The sequence below is a fragment of the Hippopotamus amphibius genome, chromosome 15 (assembly GCF_030028045.1).
Source record: "Hippopotamus amphibius kiboko isolate mHipAmp2 chromosome 15, mHipAmp2.hap2, whole genome shotgun sequence".
NCBI classification, from domain to species: domain Eukaryota; kingdom Metazoa; phylum Chordata; class Mammalia; order Artiodactyla; family Hippopotamidae; genus Hippopotamus; species Hippopotamus amphibius.
Window position 1 is genome coordinate 40,251,396 of NC_080200.1, and position 26,331 is coordinate 40,277,726.

Genomic DNA, 26,331 nt, shown 5'->3' on the forward strand with positions numbered 1-26,331 from the left:
TTATTCATAAAGCTTCGTTGGCAAAATATGTTTTGCCAATGGAAAAGATGTGCAGTGAGAGGGAAAGAGGGAAGTAAAGAAGATGTTTCAAGAAGGAGAGAATAATCAACTGTGTCAAACATTGCTGAGACTTACAGTATTATAAGAACTGACCACCAGCTATGAATGGCATGATGGTAGGGCGCCATGAACAGATAAATGAGTAAGGTTTCCCTCAATTCTGTGCACACAAGGTACTAAAAGATAATAATTAAACTGGCTCACAGCGTAAAATCCATAGGATTGTCAGGGATCCCATCAATCTTGTTACAAAATAGAAATCTGTCAGTCTTCACTTATTTAAGAAAAAAGAATTCCTTATGCCAAGCAGTCAATAGGTATCTGATCTAGTTTCACCCCATTAACTATCTGCCTCTGGGAAAACAGCTAATGATTTGCAACAAAAGGAACACCCCAATAATCCCAAAACATGCCCTACCTTCAGGGACTTAGATCCTAAACTGCCTAGGCTTCCTCAATCTTGCATACTCCCCCACACCTTCATTCTCCCACTCTGCTGAACTCAACTCCACCTCCACTGACATCTCCGCCTAGCCCCTTAATCGAATGTGTAGCCTGCGTACTTCCCAGGCAGTTCCTAGAGTACCATCTTCCTCTCCCGCTCCCAGACTCAGGGATTTACCCATTCTCAGCACAATGGGTGTTGCTCAGTCCAGTGCTTAGAATCTCATTTCCTATGCTTTGTCCTAACAGAAACCCCCAAACTGACCCAGCCCACTCAGGTCTTAAAGGCGGGCTCCAGAAAACAGGTCTTTTACTGATATTTGTTGATCAGAGTTGAAATAACATCTTGAAATATAAAGGATATTTCTAAGAGGACCACAAGAAGATAATCCCTATTACAGAGGACACTAAAATAAAATGTGGTCACCTTAATTGTTCAATACACAGAATATGAACACAAACAGTAAGTTAAACTGAAGAAATCTAAAAGACTATAAATGTTGTTTCTTGTTTGTAAAGACAAGAATATGACAAAGGCAATGGGAATGTCAAGCACCCTTGTGTTAAAACAGTGACCAAAATTAGTCATAACAAAAAATGAAGTTCAACTAAGGATTCTTAAATGGATCTAAACAGATTCAGCACCATGGCTAACATGAGCGGAAAAACTTTTAAAGTGACACCTATTAAAGAACAGTCAGTGACTAAAACACTTTTTCATCAAATCAACTAGGTTTTCTCTCTTTCTCCTTTATCTAAACATAGCTACTCCTGGGGAAAAAAACAAATTTCCCTCTTATTTAACAGCCTTAACTGGGAAAAGCCTAGTAGGAAGAATGAAGCATCTATTTGTTTCTCATAATATGCTAAACTTTGCATACAGAGAGGACATTATCAAACCATGACCACCATTGGTTTCCTCTAACACACATGCACACGTGCACACACACAGAGGTGTGCTGAACTATACTCATCAGTCCACACCCCTGTGGCAGCCGCATGACAAAAGCTGTAAAACAGCTGCCTTGCCACAGTGCCATTTGTAGTCACTGAATGAGGTGAGGCTCTGTGACCCACAAAACGAAAGTACCCATGTCTTTGGCATGGTGAGTTAACTAACAGAGGCACCTCCTATGAAGAGATGAAACGCATCAGGGAATATACTGTGAGCTTTAATCCAAAAGTTCTTAACCAAAGTCCAATCATGGGCTTTCACGAATCACTAAACTTCCTGAAATTGTCAGCAAGATTTCACGTCTGTATATGTTGCTGGAGAAAATGTCCATAGCTTGTTTTTGGGAGTTGGCAAACTTTTTCCCTAATGGACAAGACAGTAACTATTTTAGGTGTTCTGGGCCACATGGTCTTTTAGGCAACTACTCAAACTCTACCAATGTAAGCACAAATGCAGTCACAGATAACAGGAAATGAATGGGGACTTCCCTGGTGGCACAGTGGTTAGGAATCCGCCTGCCAATGCAGGGGACACGGGTTTCAGCCCTGGTCCAGGAAGATCCCACCTGCCACGGAGCAACTGTCCCTGTCTGCCAGAACTATCGAGCCTGTGCTCTAGAGCCTGCGAGCCACAACTACTGAAGCCATGCACTCTAGAACCTGCGTGCCACAACTACTGAAGCCTGCACACTCTAGGGTCTGCACACCACAATGAAGAGTGCCCCCGCTCGCCACAACTAGAGAAAGCCCACGCGCAGCAACGAAGGCCCAATGCAGTCCCCCCAAATTAATTAATTAATTAAAAATAATTTTTTTAAAAATAGTAAATAAATGGTCATGACTGTGTTCCAGTAAAACTTTTATTTACAAAAAAACAGGGCACAGGCTGGATTTGGACCCCTGTTGTAATCCATCACACTCTTAGTCATTTACTTCTATGAATCAAAAACTGTGAAGTCCAAATCTTTCCAATTCTTGAGCAATTTTAAAATCCTTCTGAACACATCAAAGAGATATATTCATTCTTCTTTGATCTACTCAACTCCAGTGACCTCCTCCAAGATATTTCGGCAGCCCCAACTATGGCTAACTCTGTCCACAGATGGTTCCTTTTCTGAAATCATGAACTTTCTTTTCGACATCCTAAATTTCAAACAATCACTCAGCGTAAACCAGATTGTACCTTTGCTGTACTTATAATGAAAAACTTTTATTCTGGAATAATTCCCTCCTCCTCATCACTGTACTCCATTCAAACACATCAGGCTCCTGAACAGACTCAAAAATACCATATGAATATGCCAAATGACTGTATGTACAAATTTAGATTTGGTAGCCCTTAATGCTCCCATGATTCTTCTAGCAATTTTTCTCTCACACCGTCAATAGCTATTCTAAGCCTTTACTATCCTACATAAGGCCTCATCCCTACATCTCCCAACACAAAACTAGGAAATGACCCTGTGTCTATACGGTAACCCCTTCAACTTCCTATCTAAGGCTCACGAGCTATAAACGTACATGCACATGAGCCCATCCTTATCTCTCCATTCCCAGTGTAAATATACTCCCTCCTCCCACTCAAAGCTAATTCCTGCTCTTACGTTTGATCTCTATCAATACTACAGACTTTCATTATTACGTAGTTTGGTATCTGCAGAACTGTGTTAGTTTTACTAATGCTGTGGAACAAAGTACCACAAACTTAGGGGCTTAAAACAACCCCAATTTATTAGCTAACAGGTTTCAGGGTCAGAAGTCTGTCACAATCCAGAAGAATGAATTTTCTGCTCAGGGCCTCATAGACTAAAGTCAGTAGGGCTGCACTCCTTTCTGGAGGCTCTGGGGAAGCATTCATTTCCAAGCTCACTTAGGTTGCTGGCAGAATCCAACTTCCTATGGTTGCAGGACTAAGATGCCTATTTCACCGCATCTGTCAGCTAGCGGCTGCTCTCAGCATCTAGAAGCTGTAAGCCTTCCTTGTCACATGGATTCCTCCATCTTTGAAGCCAGCAAATGAAAATCTTTCTCTTGCTGAATCTGAATTAGACAAAGCCATGCCCCCAAATCTTTGCAAAACAATCTCCTTGACATATACACACTACTATATATAAAATAGATAACTAATAAGGACCTACTACATAGCACAAGGAACTCTACTCAATAATCTATAATGGCCTATGTGGGAAAAGAATGTAAAAAAGAGTGGATATATGTATATGTATAACTGATTTACTTTGCTGTACACCTGAAACTAACAAAACATTGTACAACTATACTCCCATAAAAATAAAAAATAAAAAAATAGGGGGGGAAATCCTATCTTTATCCATAGCCCTTGCTGAAATGGCTAAGAAATAAAAATAACATCCTTAACCTTCCTAGAGGACACCTGGTTTGGTTGAGAAAATCTGTGAGGCAAATGCTTCATTACTTGAAAGAGTCTTTAGTGTGACTGAATATTCTGACCCTTTGATCTTTTTGAGGTTTTAGCAAAAGGTTATACAACCACACCCTGGACTTTTCCTCGGACTTTTCCTCTATGCCACACTTTCAGAAGCAATTTCTTCATTTTAACATTCTTTGCCATCTGGACAGGCTCAAAATTAACTAAACCATCTAGTACTCATTCCCTTTTAACAAGACTTCTCTCAATTTCCCTTTTTTCTTTTCTCATATTTTATTATAAGAGCAAGAAGAAACCAGGTAGTACTTTCAACATTTTGCTTGGAAATCTCCTTGGCTATAGCTATATATCCAACATCACACTCAGGTTCTGCTTGCATCTTCAAAGCCCAGAATAGAGAATCCCCCTCGAGTCAAATCCTTTGAATTTTAGAATCTTTTTTGCCAGGAAGAGCCCGATCCCTTTCAAGGGCTCATCTGATTAGGCAGGATCCATGGAGGATGATCTTCCTTTCTTAAAGTCAACTGTGCCAGACAATATAACCTAATCACAGAGGTATCTCACACTCATTGGTCAGGTCCACATTCAAGGGGAGGGGCAGGGAATCTTGGGTGCCATCATAGAATTCTCCCTACAAGGACTATGTATGTAGCAATTCTGAAATTACTTTCTACGTACCATAGCACTGAACAAATGAGTAAATATACTGGTGGTGCTGGAGGCCAAGTTTCTCACTGGAGAACTGAAATACAAATATGGAATAGGGAAAGGCTAGGAAGTTGGATTAGAATTGGATGTATCGGGGTAAACGCATGATTTTTTACATATTTTGTCTATTTTTTGGTTGGTTGGTTTATCCACCCAGCCCCAGCTCTGTCTTCTGAAATAGTCTAGAAGCATTAATACCTCAGCAGCAATGAATATAAACAGTGCTCAGATCTTGATTTGTAAATAGAATTCCCTATCCAAAAGAGCCACGAAACACTAGAGAAATCGGAACAGAAAAGTACAAGGTGAGCCAGGAATATTTTGCTGTGCCAGAATGTAAGAAAGTATCCCCAAAATGATGGGGATATGTCAAAAGGATAGAAACCAGTGTTATGGAGTTTCTATTAGATAAAAAACTCTAGAAGTGTTCAGAAATTGGAAAGAAACACAATGTACTTTAAATCCCTGCATTTTTTAGAGTTTATATTTGCAGTTAAAACCATCAGTTCCAACTGCTCAAGGAAATAAAAATACACCTAGAATTCACAGTTTACAATATTTTACTCCTAAGAAACAATATTTACCATTAAAAGGACATGACTAAAATATTTCATCTCCAAATAATAAGGGTAATTTTTTGAAGTGGCTGGATATCAGAATAACTACATGTACTATTCAAATATAAATAAAGCATTTGAAGATACCTTTTCCCCAAAATTCCTTATAAAGCTTCTAATCTCCATAATTAAAGTACACTCACAGAGAAATGATCCACTAAAATGTCCAAGCATTCTGGGGTCTCCTGAGCCTGTCCTCTCCCACTTTAACCAAGTAATTATGAAGTAAATGGCACAGTACTGTTTTAATGTTGAAAAAGAAAAGGGCTGAAGACAAAGTGTATGTCTAAGAGTTTAAAGTAATAGGGAAAACACTCTCTGAGACTTCCCTGCTGGTCCAGTGGTTAAGACTCTGCACTTCCGCAGCAGGGGGAGCAGGTTCCATCCCAGGTCGCAGGGGAACTAAGATCCTCGCCATGGGGCAAGGCCAAAACAAACAAACAAACAAACAAACAAAACCACCACTCTCTGATTAGAAGCAATGTACCAAAATTCTGGTTTAGAATAAATGAGTTTTAGATGACATTATAACTACAGTTTTTAACGTATGCTCTTTGAATGGTTTAAGGGTCGAGTCCTGATTTTCCTTGTAAAGTTTTGGTGTGATCAGAAAAAATGTCTTTCAGATGCATATAAGAAAAAAGACATACCGAAATTGAAATCTTAATAGTGATTATATCTGGGGTAGTAGAATTATAAGTAATTTTTCTTTTCCAAATTTTTAACAATCAATAGGAATTACTGTTAGAAACCCAATAAACTATTTTTAAAAGGTATAAATGTAAATACTCTTCCTATAATGCAATGCAGCATGTAACAGAAAAAAAAAATTCTGTACCACTAGAAGTACACGTTAAAAAAATACACACATACAAAGATATAAAGATTAGAGATAAAAATCTAATGGTATGACAATTTAATAATATAATTAGAAAGACCTGTTTATGTTTTAAGTACATAATCTTTTATCATAATAGATCATATATATTTAATAGTTTCCTTTAATGTCCTATTTGTTGAACTTCCCAGTAAAGCCACAAGTTACTAATTACTCTTGGAATCAGAAAAGAGGTTTAAAAGTTAAGAAAAAGTGTCCCATGAAATCTGCTTCTTTCAAATGATAATTCTTGCATTTCTAAAACCCATGGCTCAAGCCAAAGACTACAATTAAGTTAAAAGTAATATTTACTAAACAAATAGTCAATTATATTTGTTTGTTGGAAATGAAGAGAATAAATATTAACCATGATTTTGAAGTCAAACTAGAGATAATATTACACAAGACTGGGGAGTTATAATATTTAGTTACAATATACAGTCACTTTTCGTATACTGGCAATTAACTTAATATTTTAATTTCCTATACTTCTACAAAGACTCATTTACCCACCCTTGTCTTATTTTCCCAGTAATCTTACTATATGTACTCTCTCTCTCTATATATATATATATATAGTATGTATATATATACATAAATGTAAAGCTGCAGACCATAGCCAGATACAGAACCAACCAGATTCTTTTCTTCTTGAAATTTTCTTGGCTAAAACTTAAACCCACAAAGTCTTAGTTTCTTTATAATGTAAGAAGACCTGAGCAGCTGAAATCATTAAGAAGAACTTAAAATCAATCAATGTGATATACCACATTAACAAATTGAAGGATAAAAACCATATGATCATCTCAATAGATGCAGAAAAAGCTTTTGACAAAATTCAACACCCATTTATGATAAAAACTCTCCAGAAAGTGGGCATAGAGGGAACTTAACATAGTAAAGGCCATATATGACAAACCCACAGCCAACACCATCCTCAATGGTGAAAAACTGAAAGCATTTCCTCTAAGATCAGGAACAAGACAGGGTGCCCACTCTCACCACTATTATTAAACAGTTTTGGAAGTTTTAGCCACAGCAATCAGAGAAGAAAACGAAATAAAAGGAATCCAAATTGGAAAAGAAGAAGTAAAACTGTCACTGTTCACAGATGACATGATACTATATATAGAAACCCTAAAGATGCTACCAGAAAACTATGAGTTAATCAAAGAATCTGGTAAAGTAGGAGGATACAAAACTAATGCACAGAAATGTCTTGCATTCCTATGCATTAACAATGAAAAATCAGAAAGGGAAATTAAGGAAACACTCCCATTTACTGTTGCAACAGAAAGAATAAAATACCTAGGAATAAAGCTAATCAAGGAGGCAAAAAACCTGTATGCAGAAAATGATGAGACACTGATGAAAGAAATCAAAGATGACACAAACAGATGGAGAGATATGTACCATGTTCTCGGACTGGAAGAATCAACATGGTGAAAACTATGACTATACTACCCAAAACAACCAACAGATTCAATGCAATCCCTAGCAAATCACTAATTGCATTTTTCACAGAACTAGAACAAAAATTATACAATTTATATGGAAACACAAAACACCCCTAAATAGCCAAAGCAATCTTGAAAAGGAAAAACGGAGCTGGAAGACTCAGGCTCCCTGACTTCAGACTATACTACAAAGCTACAGTAATCAAGACAGTATGGTACTGGCACAAAAATAGAAATATAAATCAATGGAACAGGATAAAAAGCCCAGAGATAAACCCACATACATATGGTCACCTTATCTTTGACAAAGGAGGCAAGAATATAAAATGGAGAAAAGACAGCCTCTTCAATAAGTGGTACTGGGAAAACTGGACAGCTACATGTAAAGAATGAAATTAGAACACTCCCTAACACCATACACAAAAATAAACTTAAAATAGATCAAAGACCTAAATGTAAGGCCAGACATTATAAAACTCTTAGAGGAAAACAAAGGCAGAATACTCTATGACATAAATGACAGCAAGATCCTTTTGGACCCACCTCCTAGAGTAATGGAAATAAAAACAAAAATAAACAAATGGGATCTAATGAAACTTAAAAGTTTTGGCACAGAAAAGGAAACCATAAATAAGACAAAAGACAATCCTTGGAATGGGAGAAATATTTGCAAACGAAGGAACTGAAAAGGATAAATCTCTAAAACATACAAGCAGCTCATACAGCTCAATATCAAAAAAACAAAAAATCCCATCCACAAATGGACGGAAGACCTAAACAGACACTTCTTCAAAGAAGACATACAGATGGCCAACAAATACATGAAAAGATGCTCAACATCACTAATCATTAGAGAAATGCAAATCAAAACCATAATGAGGCATCACCTCACACCAGTCAGAATAGCCATCATAAAAAAAATCTAGGAACAATAAATGTTGGAGAGGCTGTGGAGAAAAGGGAACCCTCCTGCACTGTTAGTGGGACTGTAAAGTGATACAGCCACTATGGAAAACAGTATGGGGATTCCTTAAAAAACTAAAAATACAACTATCATATGACCAGCAATCCCACTACTGGGTATATGCCCTGAGAAAACCATAATTCAAAAAGATACATGAATCCCAATCTTCACTGCAGCACTATTTACAATAGCCAGGACATGGAAGTGACCTAAATGTCCACTGACACATGAATGGATAAAGAAGATGTGGTACATATAGACAATGGAATTTCCTCAGCCATCAAAAGGAATAAAATTGAGTTATTCGTAGTGAGGTGGATGGACTTAGAGTCTGTCACACAGAGTGAAGTAAGCCAGAAAAAGAAAAATAAATACCGTATGCTAACGCATATATATGGAATCTAAAAAAATGGTACTGATGAACTCAGTGGCAGAGGAAGAATAAACACGCAGATAAAGAGAACAGACTTGAGGACACAGGGATGGGGGGAAGGAGAAGCTGGGACAAAGTGAGAGAGTAGCATTGACATATATACACTACCAAATGTAAAATAGATGGCTAGTGGGAAGCCACTGCATAACACAGGAAGATCAACTCAACTGGTGATGACCTAGACGGGTGGGATAGGGAGGGCGGGAGGAAGACTCAAGAGGGAGGGAATATGGGGATATATGTATAAATAAAGCTGCTTCACTTTGTTGTACAGAGGAAAGTAGCACAGCGGTGTAAAGCAATTATACTCCAATAAAGACCTGGGGGGGGGGGGAATAAATAAATAAATAAATTTCAATGTCTTTTTATGTAATTGTTTAAAATGTTATATTTCTGAGCCTCAATTTTCTTATTTCTGAATGTCATGTGGGATGGTAAACATAACTTCAGATAAATGAAATAAAAGAAATGTGTGAGTGCAAAGAAAAAGAAAGCTTAGAAACTGGCAAAAACTTCTCTTCCTCATATTTTTTAAGAAAAATTGTCTATGGTGACCATAAACTAAAAAAGAATAAGTTAAATAAGTGTTTTTAAAGCTTTCATTTACACAAGCCCACTGTTTAAAGTTTTGGATTCCCCAAAATTTCAAATAAAACAGATAAATACAGAACTATTTGAGTTTAAGATAGTGAGACAGATTTGGAGCCCCATCTGCTTTATTTCCTTATCACCAGCACCCTCAAAACAACACCTTTGGTGGAATCCTTAGGGCAATGATTTTAAGATGAGGAGAGAGAAACTATAGTGGAATACGTGGGGGGAGGGGGGATACCATTCAAGCCACCATTACAATATAATTGCATACAGCATTATGTTTAAATTATATCTGAATGCTGTTTGAATCATCTAACACACTGGACACTCAATAAACAGTCAATAAACAAAAGGAAAAGCATGAGACTGTGGTCCTCATTAGGTCTAAGAGACATTTCACTAGGCTTCAGCAGAAGGCAGTTTGAAACACACTATATTAATTTATTTCAACAGCTCAACTGGAGCACCTAAAATAGATTATACTCAATTCTCATTACTCACAGTAGTTATGGCCTAGAAAGTTCTGCCAACACTGAATTAAATCAAATACAAGATTAGGTTACTGCAAGCCTCTGGTCACATTTTCGTCAACCAATCAATGATAGCTTTGTTTTATGTATGCCTGTGTTTAAGGACATCTTATTTAACATACACAGATGAGTCATTAACAGTGAAGTCATAGCCAACAGCACTATAACTCATTCCTGAACGAAGCTTATCCAACCCGTATTTTCTCTGTAAGGCGCATCAAAGACTTCTTGAACTGAGGTAACACTCGACAGGACTACAGCAATTCAGCCTTGGGGGCCATTTTAAACAGTAAGATCACCAAGAAAAGCACAAAAATATGAAAAATGCGGCACTAAATAGACCACAAAAAGGAAACAAGAAGGTGGAGCATCGCTTGTTCAACTTTTTTTGCCGCTCTGTGCCAAAAGCATGTCTAGAAATTACCATGCAAGTGCTGTGAGTATTAACTTTGGGGTTACAAAAAATTTAGTAAGCAGGTGAACTTGCAAATACAGAAAGCACAAATGATGAGGATCCAGTGTATTTTCTTAGACAATCAAATCTCATATAAGATGATGATTCAGGCACAACCCAAAGGTACTGGAAGAAGGCACTAGATAGGAGGGGAAGAAAGCATGAAAACCAGAAATAAAATGAAGGCTCAAAATTCTACATCAAACATACAAATTGACATTTTAACATATCTTGAAATCATTTTTTTTTTGTTTTATAGGAGAGATTTATTTGAAGAAATATTACAACATAAAAACTAGAGTCTTCATTTCCACTCATACAGTGGTACACTTGATATAATGCATAATACAAACCTTTCAAAATACAGAATGCACAAAGTACTGCACAGTGTGTTCACTAAATTAAAAACTGCATTACCGTTCCCAATTCATTACCTCTCCCTGTATCCATAACCTCTGACATGTGGTGCTGCAGTTCCTCTCACTAGAGACCAGATGTTATTCATGGTCATGTGATTTGCTTTGGTCAGTGGAATGTTCACGGACATGTTATGAGCAATGGCTTGAAATATGCTTTCAGAGATGGGGTTTCCTTCTTGTATTTCTGCCATCACCATAAGAAAAACATGGCCTCAGACAGTCTGCTGGTACAAGGAGGAACAGGGTCACATGGAACAAATCTACACTATATCTGCAGCTTGGGGCCAAGCCCAGGCAAGAGCAGTCAACCTACTGATGTGTTAGCGATTATAAATAAGCCATTAAGTTTCATAGCATTATTGTGGCTAGAGTTAATTGATATTTAATATACATTAATTTTAAAATATCATTATACCACTAAAAACCTTTACATAATGATGAGACCCTCTTTCGTTCTTGTCCTAGAGCCTAGTACATAGTAGGTTTGTGGTAGACTGTATTACAAAAGATGGCTGCAGAACTCCCCAGCGGTCCAGTGACTAGGACTCTGCACTTTCACTGCTGAGGGTGAGGGTTCAATCCCTGGTCAGGGAACTAAGATCCCACAAGCCATGCAGCCTGGCCAAAAAAAAAAAAAAAAAAGATGGCTGCATTCATATCTACCAACCCACATGATACTTTACAATGTGATCTTGCCATTCACCCTCTAAATGGTGGAGTCTATCTCCCCTCTCCCCAAATCTGGGCAGTCCTATGATGCTGTGTAAGACTTGATGCCAGACCTTAAGAAATCTGAAGTTCCCATGTTCAACCTTCATGGAATCCAGCCATCAAACAGGAAGTCAAACCACACTAAGTGCACCACACTGTGAGAAAGCCCAAACTAGACACGTGAGAAAGAGAGAAGGGGCAGGGGAAAGAGGAAGAGAAAAAGAGATGCCACTGTGTAGTGCACCAACTGTAAACCATTAGAGCGAGGCCACTTTTGACCTTACAGCTATCCTAGCGCCCCAGCTGACACTATGAGGTAGAAGAACGTCCTGGTCAATGCACAGAATTGTGAGAAATAAATTATTTAAAATAAGACACTACCTTCTGGGGTGAATTATGGCAACCCCAACAAGTTGTTAGTAAATGTGTACTGAAGTAATTAAATTCGTTAAAACATTCTGTGTCCTACTTACCTTGGTGTTGGCCATATCCACAATATACTGGTCTCCCTTTATGCATTCCATTACTTCAAAACCATCTCTGTCAATCACTTTGGCCTGAGAGCTTCCAGATACAACAAGAATCATGTCTCCTGTGTTACTGTACTGTAATGACTTGATCTGATGGCTAGGTAAAAAAGAAAAGAAAAGGAAAGAATCTGGTAAGACACTGAGCATATTTATACTTTCACTATATTAAGCAGTCAGGAAAAAAGTCACACAACTACACAAATTGATAATTCTACAAAATCAGGAACATCAACCTCAAATGGGCCCTCAACAGCAGTGGCTATCTTGCTAAGCTCTCCTCCCACTCTCCACAGCAACCTATTAAAATCTTCTCTACCCACCTTAAATCTTCAACCCAAACAACTCCCCCTCTGTAGCTGTTGACTCTTCCTGCTCTTCCCCAGAAAAAAAACACATAAGAACTGCCTCAACGTCCTCTTATTACTGTTATAAATACACCTGCTTCTGAACTCCTCTCTTGCTTCTGTTTGATTACAATGGTGACAATGAACCTCTTTCTACCCAAGGCATATCCACTACCTATATTCTGCATCCCACCCTCCCAGTCTCCTCAGGAATTTCTGACTACTCTCTCTCTCCCCTGCTTCATAGCTAAGCTATCTAAACAAGTTTTCATCTCCTCTGTTATTTCTCCTGCACTATAGCATCCTTTCCACCCTCACCACCCCACTGAAAGTGATCTTGCCATTGTAGCTGTAGTGAATGCTATGGTGTGCCACCCAGATCAACCCTTTCAGGACTGAAGTACTCATTCCCCCAGCTTCCAGGATTTGGCCTGCTGGTGGCTTACAACTAAACCCTCAGGAATTTCTCTGAGTTGTAGAGAACTCCATTATCCAAGGTTATTTTACTATCCCAAAGCAGCCCACATTCAATGACTGGTCAATGCGCAGTAAACAGAGGACCAGCCCTCTGCTTCAATCAGGAATATCTCAGAAGAGTTATTCCAGCTTCAGGGTTATTCCCTGTGGGAATCAGTTGAGGCTGCTCTTGCAATTACCTAGCAATCCACTTCCTCCATCCTCCTAATGCTGTTTCCCTTGCACCTTTTCTCACAGGATGCCAGAATCACTCCTCAACAAACCTCCTACATGCAAATCTTGAAGCTTCAAAGTGTGTTCTGGAGGAACCTAACCTGAGAGAATTGGCAGCAAAAGTAGACCTATGAAGTCTACTCCAAAATGAGATTTTGGAGTGGTGTCAGTCACTGACTGCTTAGCAATGAGGACCCCATCTCTGAAGGTACATAGTCCCTGATAGGCTGCAGCAGTGCAACTACAACTGCTAAAACTGTTGGTGAAAGGGAAGGCACTGGCTGGTGCACTATTTCAGGCATTTGAGAGGTACAGGAAAAGAAGTAATTGAAAGGACTACGGAACTGGGTAGCTATTGCTAGGGGCAGTCAATGCAATGAAGAAAGACAATGAAAGGCTGGGGATGATTAATCAGCAATTAAAGACTATAGAGTGAAAGCAAAAGGGCCTATTTAGCAGCATATAAAGACAGGGTTATTGCTCTGTCAGGTAAGTGCTATGTGGTCATTGATTCCGTAAAGCAGATGTTTCTACCTCTATTAGGAAGGCAGACCAAAAGCAGTTGACATTCACATGTAAATCAACAACAGCATACATTTACATGCTTGAACCAGGGCTATGTTAATTCTCTAGTCCTTTGTCTTAATATAATCCCAAGGGACCTGGATCACCTGCACAAGCCAGAGAAATTCATGCTGGTCCATGATCTCCATGATAGCACATTAACTGTATCAGGTGAGCAAAGTGTATCAACTACATTGGTTAGAAACATGCTCTCCAGGAGATGAGAGATAAAACCTACAAAAGATCAGAAGACTGAGACAAGGAGACGTGGGGAAGGTTCACATACACAGACATATGAAAGTGGACACCAAAAAGGAAGCTCTTTGTATCACATGTTAATCCCAGAGAACATCAACGTTAAAAAAGGAAATGAACAACCATGCAAAGTGAGTTGGCCAGTTCAGCTGACATTAGCTAGCTTTTGTCATCATCCACTCCACTCTTGATGCAACAGGCTCATAAATGAAATAGTAGTGCTAGAAGGGATGAAAGTTATGCATGTCAATGACAACAGCTCTCCAAAGTTGACCTAACTATTGCTTAAGGTCTAACCTGCCAGTAACAGAGGCCTATGGTAAGCCCTCTCCCAAAATCAATACTGAGCTAATAAATATGTAAAATATGTAATATGAACAATTCCAATAAGTGTATAAGGAAAAATAGAGTGAGGAAGGCAGATAGTAGGTACCAAGGGGGCAGGAATAAATATTTTAAGTGGAGTGGTCAGGAAGTAAGTGATTGAATAGTCTATTAGGTAACTGAGGGAGATAGTTATGGAGATATTTTCAGGAAGAGTGATCCAAGCAGAGGGAACAGTTACTAGAAAGGACCTGCAGCAAGAGCAGTGTGGCTACAACAGAGTGAGCAAAATGAACAGACTGGAGAGAAGGTCAGAATGCAGCAAGTGGGGCCGGGCAGATCATGGAGGGCCATGTAAGGCACCAGAAGGACCTTGGTTTTCCTCTCTCTGGAAGAAATGAGAGGAAACCCAGTAGAGCATTTTGAGCCGAGAAGACACAATCTGACCTACACTTTTTTGTGCCTGAACCATTTTACAGTCTGAAGTCTGTGGAGCCTTTCTTAGCATGTTTTTTAAACACATTTAAAAAAATGCATTAGGCATACCGTGGAAATTATTTATAAAGAAATAACTATAGGAATATATTTTTTAATTTGTGACATAATATGTGAGTTTCTATACTAATGTATCAAGTAACTATGTCTAGAGGCAGGTCTAATAACTACCATAATTTCATAGCAGTGGTGAGCATATATAATACATACCACAATATATCTGTAACAATGGTAATGTGATATAAAAGCATTTGAAATTTGTAGGTACACCTGTGACTGCTGCCTACTTATAATTAAAGGAAATGCTAAATTTCAGCTAGAGGTTAGTAAAAGGAAAGAAATTTTTATCCAGGTTCACATAAATTGGGAGAACCAGATATTGAGCTTACGGACCACAGAATTTTAAATCACTAGAATTAAGAAATTAAATGACAAGGTAGAGATTTTTTATACAGAACTGAAAATCATAAAAAAAAAGAAACTCTAGAATGAAAAATACATAACTGAAATTTAGAACTAATGGATGGGTTTAATAGCGGAGAATTAACGGTTAAAAGATCATTTGTAGATTGAAGCATGGTGAGAAAAAATGGAAAATGCAGGAAAAAATGTAAGATACACATGAGAGACGGTGACAAGGTCTCATACTGGAACTGCAGAAGGGAAGGAGTGAGAAGCAATATGTGAAGAGGTGACTGTCAAAACTTGGAAAAATGATAAAAGACACTAAACCAGAGATTCAGTATTATAAATAGGGTAGCAGAAAACCACACCCAGGCACATCATAGTAAAACTGCAGAAAGTCAAAGACAAAAGTAAAACCTTTAAAACACCCAGAGTGGGGGAAAAATTCCTTCAAAAGAGTAAAACTAAAACTGACAGAAGACTTTTGCACATAAGCAACAAAAGCCAGAGGACAACGCAATGATATCTTCAAAGTTCTGAATAAAAATAATTGCCTAGATGGAATTATAGGATCACTAAAAATAAAGACAAAATAATTTTCCGAAAAGCCAAAAGAATTTGTCAACAACTAACTATACTACTGGAAAGAGCCCTTCAGGCAGAGAGAAAATGATCCCAGACAAAAACATACAGACACAGTATGGTAGAAGAATAACAGAAAGGGAGGCTATGTAAGTAAATCTCAATGACTACTAACTGCAAAATACAATAACAATATCTGATGGTATTTAAAATGCATACACACACACCTACATATAAAATGGAAACACATGAAAAGAAGTGCAAAGGGGTAAGAGAGTATAAATGTAGTTACATATAGTAAGTGTCCTAAAGTCTTTGCATTGATTGAGAGGGGTTTGTAAAAGTAATAATTTTTAATAAAATGTCAGTCTATTATTAGAATATATGATGTACTCTTCAGGGTAACCACTAAAAGAACAGTAAAAGACAATAACAAGCCAACTGAGAGGAGAATATATAGTATTAAAAAATTAATGCAAAGGAAAGGACAGTAAATGGGAAATCAAATAGGCTGAACAAATAGAAAACAATGAATAAGATGAATGACTTACGCTCAAACTTATCGGCAATTACATTAAATATAATTTAATTAAATATTACAATTAAAAGGTAAAGTCTGTAAGAATGATTAAGAAACTTTCACTTAAAAGAGACACTTCATACAGAGAAAGTGTGAAAGTAAAAAGTTGTAAAAACATAATTCACAAACACCAACTAAAAGAAAGCTGGTAGACCTTAGTAATATCAGGCAGAGTAGACTTTAAAGCAAAGAACATTTCTAAAGATAAAAAGGACATTTCACCCATGTGCCGCAACTGCCGAAGCCCACGCATCTAGAGCCTGTGCTCTGCAACAAGAGAAGCCCACGCACCACAATGAAGAGTAGCCCCCGCTCACTACAACTAGAGAAAGCCTGTGTGCAGCAACAAAGACCCAACACAGCCAAAATAAATAAATAGATGATAAAAATAAATAAATCTTTAAAAAAAAAAAGGACATTTCATAATGTCATTTGCAGAAACATGGATGGACCTAGAGATTAGTATACTAAGTGAAGTAAGTCAGAAAGATAAATACCATATGACATCACTTATGTGGAATCTAAAATATGACACAAATCAACATGAAACAAAAACAGACTCACAGACATAGAGAACAGACTTGTGGTTGCCAGCAGGGAGGTGGGGAGGGAAGGACTGGGAGTTTGAGATTAGCAGAGGCAAATTATTATATATAGGGTGGATAAATAAAAGGTCCTACTGGGAACTATATTCAAATCCTGTGACAAACTATAGTGGAAAAGAATATGATATAGAATATATACATGTGTAACTGAGTCATTTTGCTGCACAGAAGAAATTAACACAACACTGTAAATCAACTATACTTCAATAAAATCTAAAAAAAAAAAAGGACATTTCATAATGATAAAAAGTCAATCCATCAAGAAGATATTATAAATGTATTTGTACCCAATGATATACCTTCAAATACATAAAGTAAAAAACAACAAAACTAAAGGAAGAAACAGGCAAATCCACATTCATACTGGGAGTGTGACTTTCCCAGTAACTGATAATGGAAAAAGAAAATCAGGAAATAGACTATTTGAACAACATAATTAATAAATGACTAATTTACATATGTTGTTCCAAAACACATTCAAGCATATAAATAATGCTTTCAAAATTGACATATACTGGTCTGTACACCAAGTGGGGAAAGCGGGGAGGGTTGAGGGGGAATGAATTGGGAGATTGGGATACCAAATTGTACACTCTAAATATATGCTATATGCAGTTTATTGTCTGTTAACTGTATCTCAATAAAAGTTCTTAAAAAAAAAAAACTGACATATACAGGTCTGTAAGTTAAGTCTCAATAAATGCCAAAAGTCTAAATGTTCTCTAATCCTAGTGGAATTAAGTTGGAAAGCAATTATAAAAAATAATTTGAAAACCACCAAAAGTTTGAAAATTAAGCAATAATTAAGTAAATAATCCCTAGGTCAAAGAAGAAAACACAAGAGAAATTAGAAAGTATTTTTAATTGGGTGATAATGAAAAGACAATGGATTAGAACTTGTGACATGTGGCTAAGGCCATATTTAGAAGAAAATTCACACACATAAATGCAAATATTACCAAAAAAAATTTTTAGTGATCTAAACATCTATTTGAAAAGCTAGAAAAAATAGTAAATTATATCCAAAGATCTCCAGAGAACAGAAAAAGCAGGAATGATTTCCAATTTTTTTCATAAGAGTAGAAAAACCTTGATACCAAAACCTGACAAGAACATTGCAAAAAGGAAAACAGCAAGCCAATACCTCTTATGAACACAGATGCAAAAAAGTTCTAAACAAATACTAGCAAACTGAAACCAGCAATAAGTAAATACATCACAATCAAGTTAGATTTATTTGAGGAAGGCAATATGGGTTTAACATCATCAATTCATGTGATTTTCTACAATAACAGAATATAGTAGGAAAAATAATTCAATTAATTTCATAAACCTTATTAAAAGATAATATTAAGAATATGAATGAGCCAAGTCGAAGACTAGGAGAAAATATTCACAACATGTATCTGACAAAGGATTCCTATCTAATATATGTAAAAGATCTCCTAAAGTACAATAATTTTTTAAAAAATATAATGACCAACAACCCACTAAAAAATGTGTGAAAAGAACAGACACTTCACAAAATATATGCAAATGTCCTAGATAAACATTAAAAGATATGGCCAATTACCAGACAGCGTAGGGGACCACCGGTAGGAGGAACAAGACCATGAGACTACTTCATAGGCTTGAGGCCAGCTACAGGCAGGATGCTTTGGGGACAGATCCTGACCCCACCACAGCTATGGTCACATGTCAGACAGCCACATGTTATTAAGCAGACAAAAGGAAATCCTCAGAAGTACGAACTAAAAAAGGTGCATAAATGTTTCTAAGAATGGAGCTGTTTGTTATTTCCTCATAGCGTTTACCACCATCTGTTATTATACACATTTTATTTGTAGTTGGCCTTCCCTCACTAGAACAAAAGCTCCACGAGGACAGGACTGTACTTATGCAGTGCTCTATGCCCAAAACCTAAAACAATACCCAGAACATAGGAAGTGTTCTATAAATGCTTGTCAAGTGGATATAAATTTTAGAATAATTCCAACTATATCTGTTTGTGATATGTATAGACATTAAAAAGTAGGTTATAAAACAATATGTACAGAATGGTACCAGTTTTGCAAAATAAAAATATTTACATATATGAGTAAAAAAGACTAGAAGGACAAATGCCACAATGTTAACAGTAGTTACCTCCATGACGTAGGGTTTGAAAAATATACAGATGTAAGTGTTAGGGCAAAGTACATTACATATTATTTTAACCAAAAAGAGTAAATTATAAAATTCTCAAGGAGCCTGAAAAATTATTACTGGGATTGTGAAATAAAAAAATCTACCCTTTGAGAGGAAGAAAGCCATCACATCAACAATTTCAATATAGTCATCTGTCAGTATCCAAGGGAGATTGGTTCTACAACCACTACCCCACATACCAAAATCTGCAGATGGTTAAGTCATCCACGTAAAACAGCCCAGTACCTTCCATACCCACAGGTTCCACATCCATGGATTCCATCCGTGGCTGGTGAATCCACAGATTAGGAACCAACGGATACAGAGAGATGACTGTATGTGGTCTGTCACCATCACACAACCTATAAGACCAGCACTTACAACAGAACTTTCTGTAATGATGGAAATAGTCTTTATCTGTGCTGTCCATTATGGTAGCCACCAGCCACATGTATCTATCAAGCACCTAAAATATGACTAGTGCAACTAAGGAACTGAATTTTTAATTTTATTTAATTTAAATTTAAATAGCTACATTAGCTAGTGGCTAATGAACTGAACAGTGCAGCTGCTAACAATATGAAATAAATATAAAACTGCCTCAACTTTGGGACAACAGAAGATTCACACTGCCTCATAAGACAAATGAAAAGTGAAAGAAATACTAAGCTATGTAAAATGTTCCTTAGAAACAAAACAAAAGAAAATCTAATGAAATCTATAAAAGCCCACTTGGGCAGAAATACCTAGCGGTTACCAGCGGGAGGAGGGATGGGGAAAGGGGCAAGAGAGCGGTAGGGGATTAAGAGGCACAAAGTGCTGTGTATAAAATAAATACGATCCTTACCAATGAAACTGCTTCTATGCACAGCCGCCACTAACTAGAAACTGCTGCTCAACATTTATACTGTTTCTCTTAAAATGCTGAAATTCTAGCTAACAGTTTTTGAAATATTTATTCTGCAAAAAGCCATTCTTCTGTTCGAACTCAGAGTGCCGATTCTAATGGCAAAGATAATTCAAGCAAAGATCTGAGTGAGCCCTGAGGTTACATTGTGTGACAATGTGAGGAATTTCACCACAATACCCAAGATCAAAGTGTCAAGGTAGAGGAGAAACTGAAGCTCCCAAACCAGATGCTCATGCAAAAGGAACCTACAAAATCAAAGGTCGGGCTACTGCCCAGGATCCTTTCTTTCCAAAAAGGAAGTCTCTCTGGCCTCATGACATCCCTTCTGAAACACTGGGAAGGAATGAGGTCCTTTGCAAGATTTTGACCAGGGTCCCAACTTTAAGTTAAGTCCATAACGAGGCATCAATAATAATAAAACATAAAATTACTTGTTTGACCAAATGTGTCAGTTGTCCATTTACTGCCTCTCACTTCAAAATTCACCCTTCACTGCCTGCTCTGCAAAAATGGATTTGGGTCCTGTAAATATTTTCCCTATGCCAACTGGCATGATATTAAGTCTTGTCCTCAGAGAGTGCTGGAGAGACACTGCAGGGGAAAGAGGTTTTCCTCCTGGGACTTGTGTGTTCTTCTTGGTAGGTTCCTGCAACACACATGGCCTCTCCAGTGTTCAACTCCTGCAGTCTGTGCAGCTTCTCCACTACCAGGCTCCTGAAGTGCACATCAATCAGTAGCCAGCAGCACCCAGTAGATTCCCCAGCACTTCCCTCAGACAGTTTTGTACCAGAGTGATCTGGTGGAAAAAGTTTCTGGCAAATTTTCCTGTCACAGCACCACAGAAACTTCTTTACCATTTAGTAAGCCACAGCCCTACCCTCTCAAATAAGGTCTGGATCTCAACCCTGTAAGCCTCTTCTTTAAATATTCTATCTATATGCCAAGAGTAAGGCTGCTCCTCTTATCTGCTATTCCTATATTCTTTATAGAGTTCAATTTACTTTTTAGTAGCCAACCTCTCATTATGTCAATCCCCGGTTACAGTTAGTAATTATAATAAACTTGCCCTATTCAAATTACTGTGTGATTTCTCTCTCCTAATCAGCCCCTGATATACCAAATCTCAAGCTATTAATTAGGAACTGAGGGAATTATAGGCCATTTAGTCCAATTTTTTAAACATATGAAAAAGCAGATCAAATCTTTGATAATTAGTCAGTTCAGACTGCTAAACCAAAGTCTGTAAAGTAAGAACAGAATGAACCAATTAGTTCACAGGGTGCATCTTTGTAAATGTAAAACACACAGCAAAATTTAAGAAGACACGGTAGTAGAAACATTCAATGGCTCCATTTCCCTGGCTATTTGCTCTACCAAATTGCTCTATTTACATTTGGAGGGAAATACAAAATCTCAGCAATCCGACACTAATATTCATCCTGCTTTTTAGCTTTACAGGAAAGCCTAATATTTCCCCTCTGTCTCATTTCACGTGCTCTCTTTGCCAACATTAAAACAAAATGTTCAGCATCGAGCTCACCATTCCTGTCCCACTTTGCTCTTAATTCTGCGAGCCACAGAGTTAAAAGGACAGGATTAAGAGTCATTAGACACAGTACTAAGGAGAATTAAAGGGCTTGTTCAGGGGGTATAACATCTGCTTCTCAAATTCCTGCCTAAACAACTAAGATTCCGATCAAAGAGAAGAGAGGGAAAGCCAATCTGACAGTAAACTGGAGTCATGAGGAAGTGAATGTTCTCTCAGGGAGTAACTCTGACACCAGAGGAAGGCTTAGTGACATTGCACAATTCTTTCTGTGAAGTTATTCATGGGGCAAATGGGAGTATACGAGTGTAAGTGGAGGGGAGTGGGAAGGTGAAGATTGAGGATCCTTTTAAGTAGTTTTTGCTCTGCTAGCAAAACAAGCTGGGACATGCAAGACAGATAAACACAGCTGTTTGGGGCTGTCACTTGGGGCTCAGGAGCCAAGGTGTCCTGATATAGTGAAAAGCGCACCGGAATGTGAGTCAGGAGGCCAAGGATCCAAGTCCTCACTCGGCTGCTAACTAGCTGTATGACGATGAGCAAGCCCTTTGGCTTCACTAGACTCAGTCTCCCCATTTTTTTCCAAATTAGTAGATGGAAGTGACGGCAACACTGCAGAAATGCTCCTGAGACAGAGTTCACCTACCAGCTTTATACCTTTGCTAAGTCCTGGTTTCCTCCACTGAAAAACCCAGAGAAAAAATACTTATAAGATTGGCATGAAGATTAAAAATAATACACATTTATGTACAGCTAACACAGCATGTGAAATAAGTAGTTGCTATTATTACTACTTCTCTATTTCCAAGTGCTCTTTAAGATTATTTAAGGGGTATAAAATCTTGACAGCTAACTGTAATGAATGCATTTGAATTGAATACACTGAATATTTCAAATTCATTACAAGTTAGTACAAGTTTAGCACTTTTTTTTTTTTAAGAATTTCAGTTAACAGACAATAAACTGCATATATTTAGAGTGTACTATTTGGTATCCCAATCTCCCAATTCATTCCCCCCCAACCCTCCCCGCCTTCCCCACTTGGTGTCCATATATTTGTTCTCTACATCTGGGTCTCTGTTTCTGCCTTGCAAACCAGTTGATTTGTACCATTTCTCTATAGTCCACATATATGTGTTAATACACAATATCTGTGTTTCTCTTTCTGACTCACTTCACTCTGTATGACAGTCTCTAGGTCCATCCATGTCTCTACAAATGTCCCAGTTTCATTGCTTTTTACAGCTGAGTAATAGTCCATTGTATACATGTACCACATCTTTTTTATACATTCATCTGTTGATGGACATTTAGGTTGCTTCCATGTCCTGGCTACTGTAAATAGTAGCACGTGTTTTAATTATTGCTAACCAAAATGCTTAAGAGAAATATTCTTATATCATTTTTGATTTTTTGCACCACTCACAAAACTCAAGCACTATGTCAAATATAACTACTACTATATTCTTGAAAATGAAAGGCAATAATAGAGAAAATGTGGTTTCAGATTTGCATGCCATCTTCCTACAGAATTTGATGAAATTGTCTGTCCCTTCCATGTATGCAAAATATATTATCTAGTGCTGGGAACAGGACAAGAAAGCGAGAGACATAAGACAGAACCATCAAAGGTTTCTGTATGAGAATATCAGAAAATACTGATTTATTCCATGCTGAAACTTCAACATTTTAGCTTTTACACTTAAGAACAGATTTCCAATGCAAGACTAATTATGAATGTAACACCTACTGGCTTAAATATACTAAAGGTTAGGAAGCTAGTAGTAGCTTTATAAAATAATGTATCTGTCAAACAAAAGTAAAGCCACAGTAAATTTCTATCCAGGACTAAATATTTTACCAAAGCCAATCAATAATTCTTCCCTTCCATTAAAATGTACATTCTTGTTTATAAAGTGATAAAATTACTCTATCACTGAAGTGCAGATTATTAGCTTCATGACTTTATATGGTCTCACAGACAAGCTGCAGGCTCTTTAAAAGACAATGAATCTGGGGGCTTCCCTGGTGGCACAGTGGTTAAGAATCTGCCTGCCAAGGCAGGTGACACGGGTTTGATCCCTGCCCCAGGAAGATCCCACATGCCACGGAGCAACTAAGCCTGTGCGCCACAACTATTGAGTCTGTGCTATAGAGACCGTGAGCCACAACTATTGAGCCCATGCGCTGCAACTACTGAAGCCCACACGCCTAGAGCCCGTGCTCCGCAACAAGAGAAGCCACAGCAATGAGGAGCCCACGCACCACAACGAAGAGTAGCCCCCACACCACAACGAAGAGCCCCCACTCACCGCAACTAAAGAAAGCCCGTGCACAGCAAAAAAGACCCAACATAGCCAATAAAATAAAAATAGATAAATAAATAAATAAATAAATTTTAAAAAAATAAAAATTAAAAAAAAATAAAGTGTACAACAATGAAGCTAAATATCTAAACAGTACATTTTCATATATTCTGAGAATTAGAGAAATATCAAGAATCGCCAGCCAATGAGGATGATTAACAAAAACTAAGTCCTTGTTCTCATTATTCCCAAGAGCTTGCTTTATGATAATGTTGAGTTAGGAATAATTTGGGTCTTAATACTAAGAGCAGAACAACAGGAGCTCAGCACTTAAAAATGAATACAGGTGTTGAGGGAGCAAATAACAGGAGTGCCCCAGTTTAGAGAGCCTCTCTAAAAAGTAACCTTTTGGTAGTAACTTAAGCATAAAAAGAAGCTAACCATGTTTGTGAGGAGCGAGCAGGATAGGGAAGAGCATTCTAAGCAGGAAAAAAGTACTGTGTAAAATCCCTCAGCCATTTTGCTAGAGCATACTAAGAAAAGAGAAAAAATGGGCAGGGGCCAGATCACATAGGACTTTACAAACTGTGGCACAGCATCTGAGTTTTACTCCAAACGCTTCAGGAAGGTATTAAGTGGATTTAGCACGAATGGCGGGGGTGGGGTGGGGGACAGACTGCTGCAGTACCCTGAGATTTAAGCAAGGAAGATGCTTGGGCTGAATTCTGAAGGAGAGACGTGGAAGAAACTGGAGAGACAAGAAGAATATGTGCATGGAGCACAGGTAAGGATGGAGAAAAGGACCAAGTGACTGGGCAAGGACGGAAGTGGGGACAATGAACTAACTGCAAGGAAACCTACATGCTGTGAGGTCAGAAAGATGGTGACAACTATAAAGTCCTGTGAAAATGCATTCAGCCAATGCAAGAGAGATCCTGAAGACAGTGCAGGAAGGATGGAAAGACAGAGTCCTTAAGAGCTTAAAAACAGGAATATAATAGAAGACTTCTACAAAAAATAGCTGCTGAGTTATGCATTAGATTTCCCTAGTCCAAATGTCAAAAGAAATAACCTCGAAAAACATAATAGGCAGAAACATTAGAAGCTGAAAGAACTGAAAGATAGAAACTATCCAGAAATTTCTATTAAGAAAAGGACTAGAGTGATAAGAAAAATACCCCCCAAAAAGGGTACAACAGCCTCATGTGAAAATATCCCACAAACCAAGAACTCCTAGGGCAGCACATTCTCAAAGTAGAAAGGCTGCCCTAATGAAAACAGTTATCACATTAGGCAGCTGGCATCTAAAAAGGATGTTCAAGAGATGACGTAGGGGTTGACAAAACAAAGATGCGCCAATCAGAACCCTAACAAAATAGCTTCCCGATATGCATCACATAGAGAGGAGACTCCTTTGCAAGGATTACTCCAAGACCTAGCCCCTCTGAAACACCCTCAGATCATAGGTATTCCACTAGCTACAAGTTATTATCTTTAAGGAAGTGAGGAGATGCAAGAAGAATCTATTCACAGCCTCTTTGTCACCAGGCAAGGAGTGTAAAATAACAAGGAAGAGATTCTAGACTAGGAGTCAGCAGGCTTTTTCTGTAAAGGACCAGATAGGAAATACGTTAAGCTTTGCAGGCCATATACAATATCTGTCACATATTCTTCTTTGCTGTATTTTGTTTTACAGTCCTTTAACATTGTAAAAGTTTTAGTTCAAGTGCCATTAAAAACAACAACAACAACAACAACAACAAACAGGCCAGGGACTAGATTTGGCGCTCTGGTCATAGTTTGCTAATCACTGTCGTAGAGCATAAAAAGACAAAGAACACAGCTGTGAAAAAAAAAAAATTTTTAAGGAAAAAGAAGATATATTCAGACTGTCATTGTTTCACTGCTAAAAATAAAATTTAAGAAAGCATATTTGTTGCTATTGTATACAATGCTGCAATAAGGAAACTTGTTCCTTGGTCATTTTCATGTGTGGATATATCTGTCAGAGAAGTTCCTTAAAGTGGGTTACTGGGTCAAAAAGTATCTACCTGTGTTTATAATTTGTAAGATAATGCCAAATTGCCCTCCATAGAATGGCACCAGTTTACACTCCAACCAACAATGCCTGAAAGTGCTTATTTCTCCAAATCTTATCATCACAGTTCACATTGTACATCTTGATAGATATTATCAAATTGTTCTCTAGGGAAAGAGCTTAGTAATTGATATTCCACCTTTGCCTTCTCTCCACATTTGCCTTCTCCCCATATAGTGCAGTAGAGATCTCCTTCATCTTTGCCAGTCTTACAGGTGACAAATACCACCTCATTGGCATTTTAATTTTTTTCTTCAATTGTTAGTGAGGTTGTGTAATTT

General features: G+C 37.7%; 1 protein-coding gene across 2 annotated transcripts in view; it reads right to left on the minus strand.

Moving 5' to 3' along the window:
• WDR70 (WD repeat domain 70) overlaps positions 1–26,331 on the minus strand; it is a 282,841-nt gene that overhangs the window by 175,575 nt on the left and 80,935 nt on the right. For both annotated transcript variants that reach the window (XM_057708918.1, XM_057708919.1), the window contains exon 8: positions 12,103–12,256. In XM_057708918.1, the coding sequence (XP_057564901.1) occupies positions 12,103–12,256 (154 nt within the window). The remainder of the gene's footprint in view (positions 1–12,102; positions 12,257–26,331) is intronic.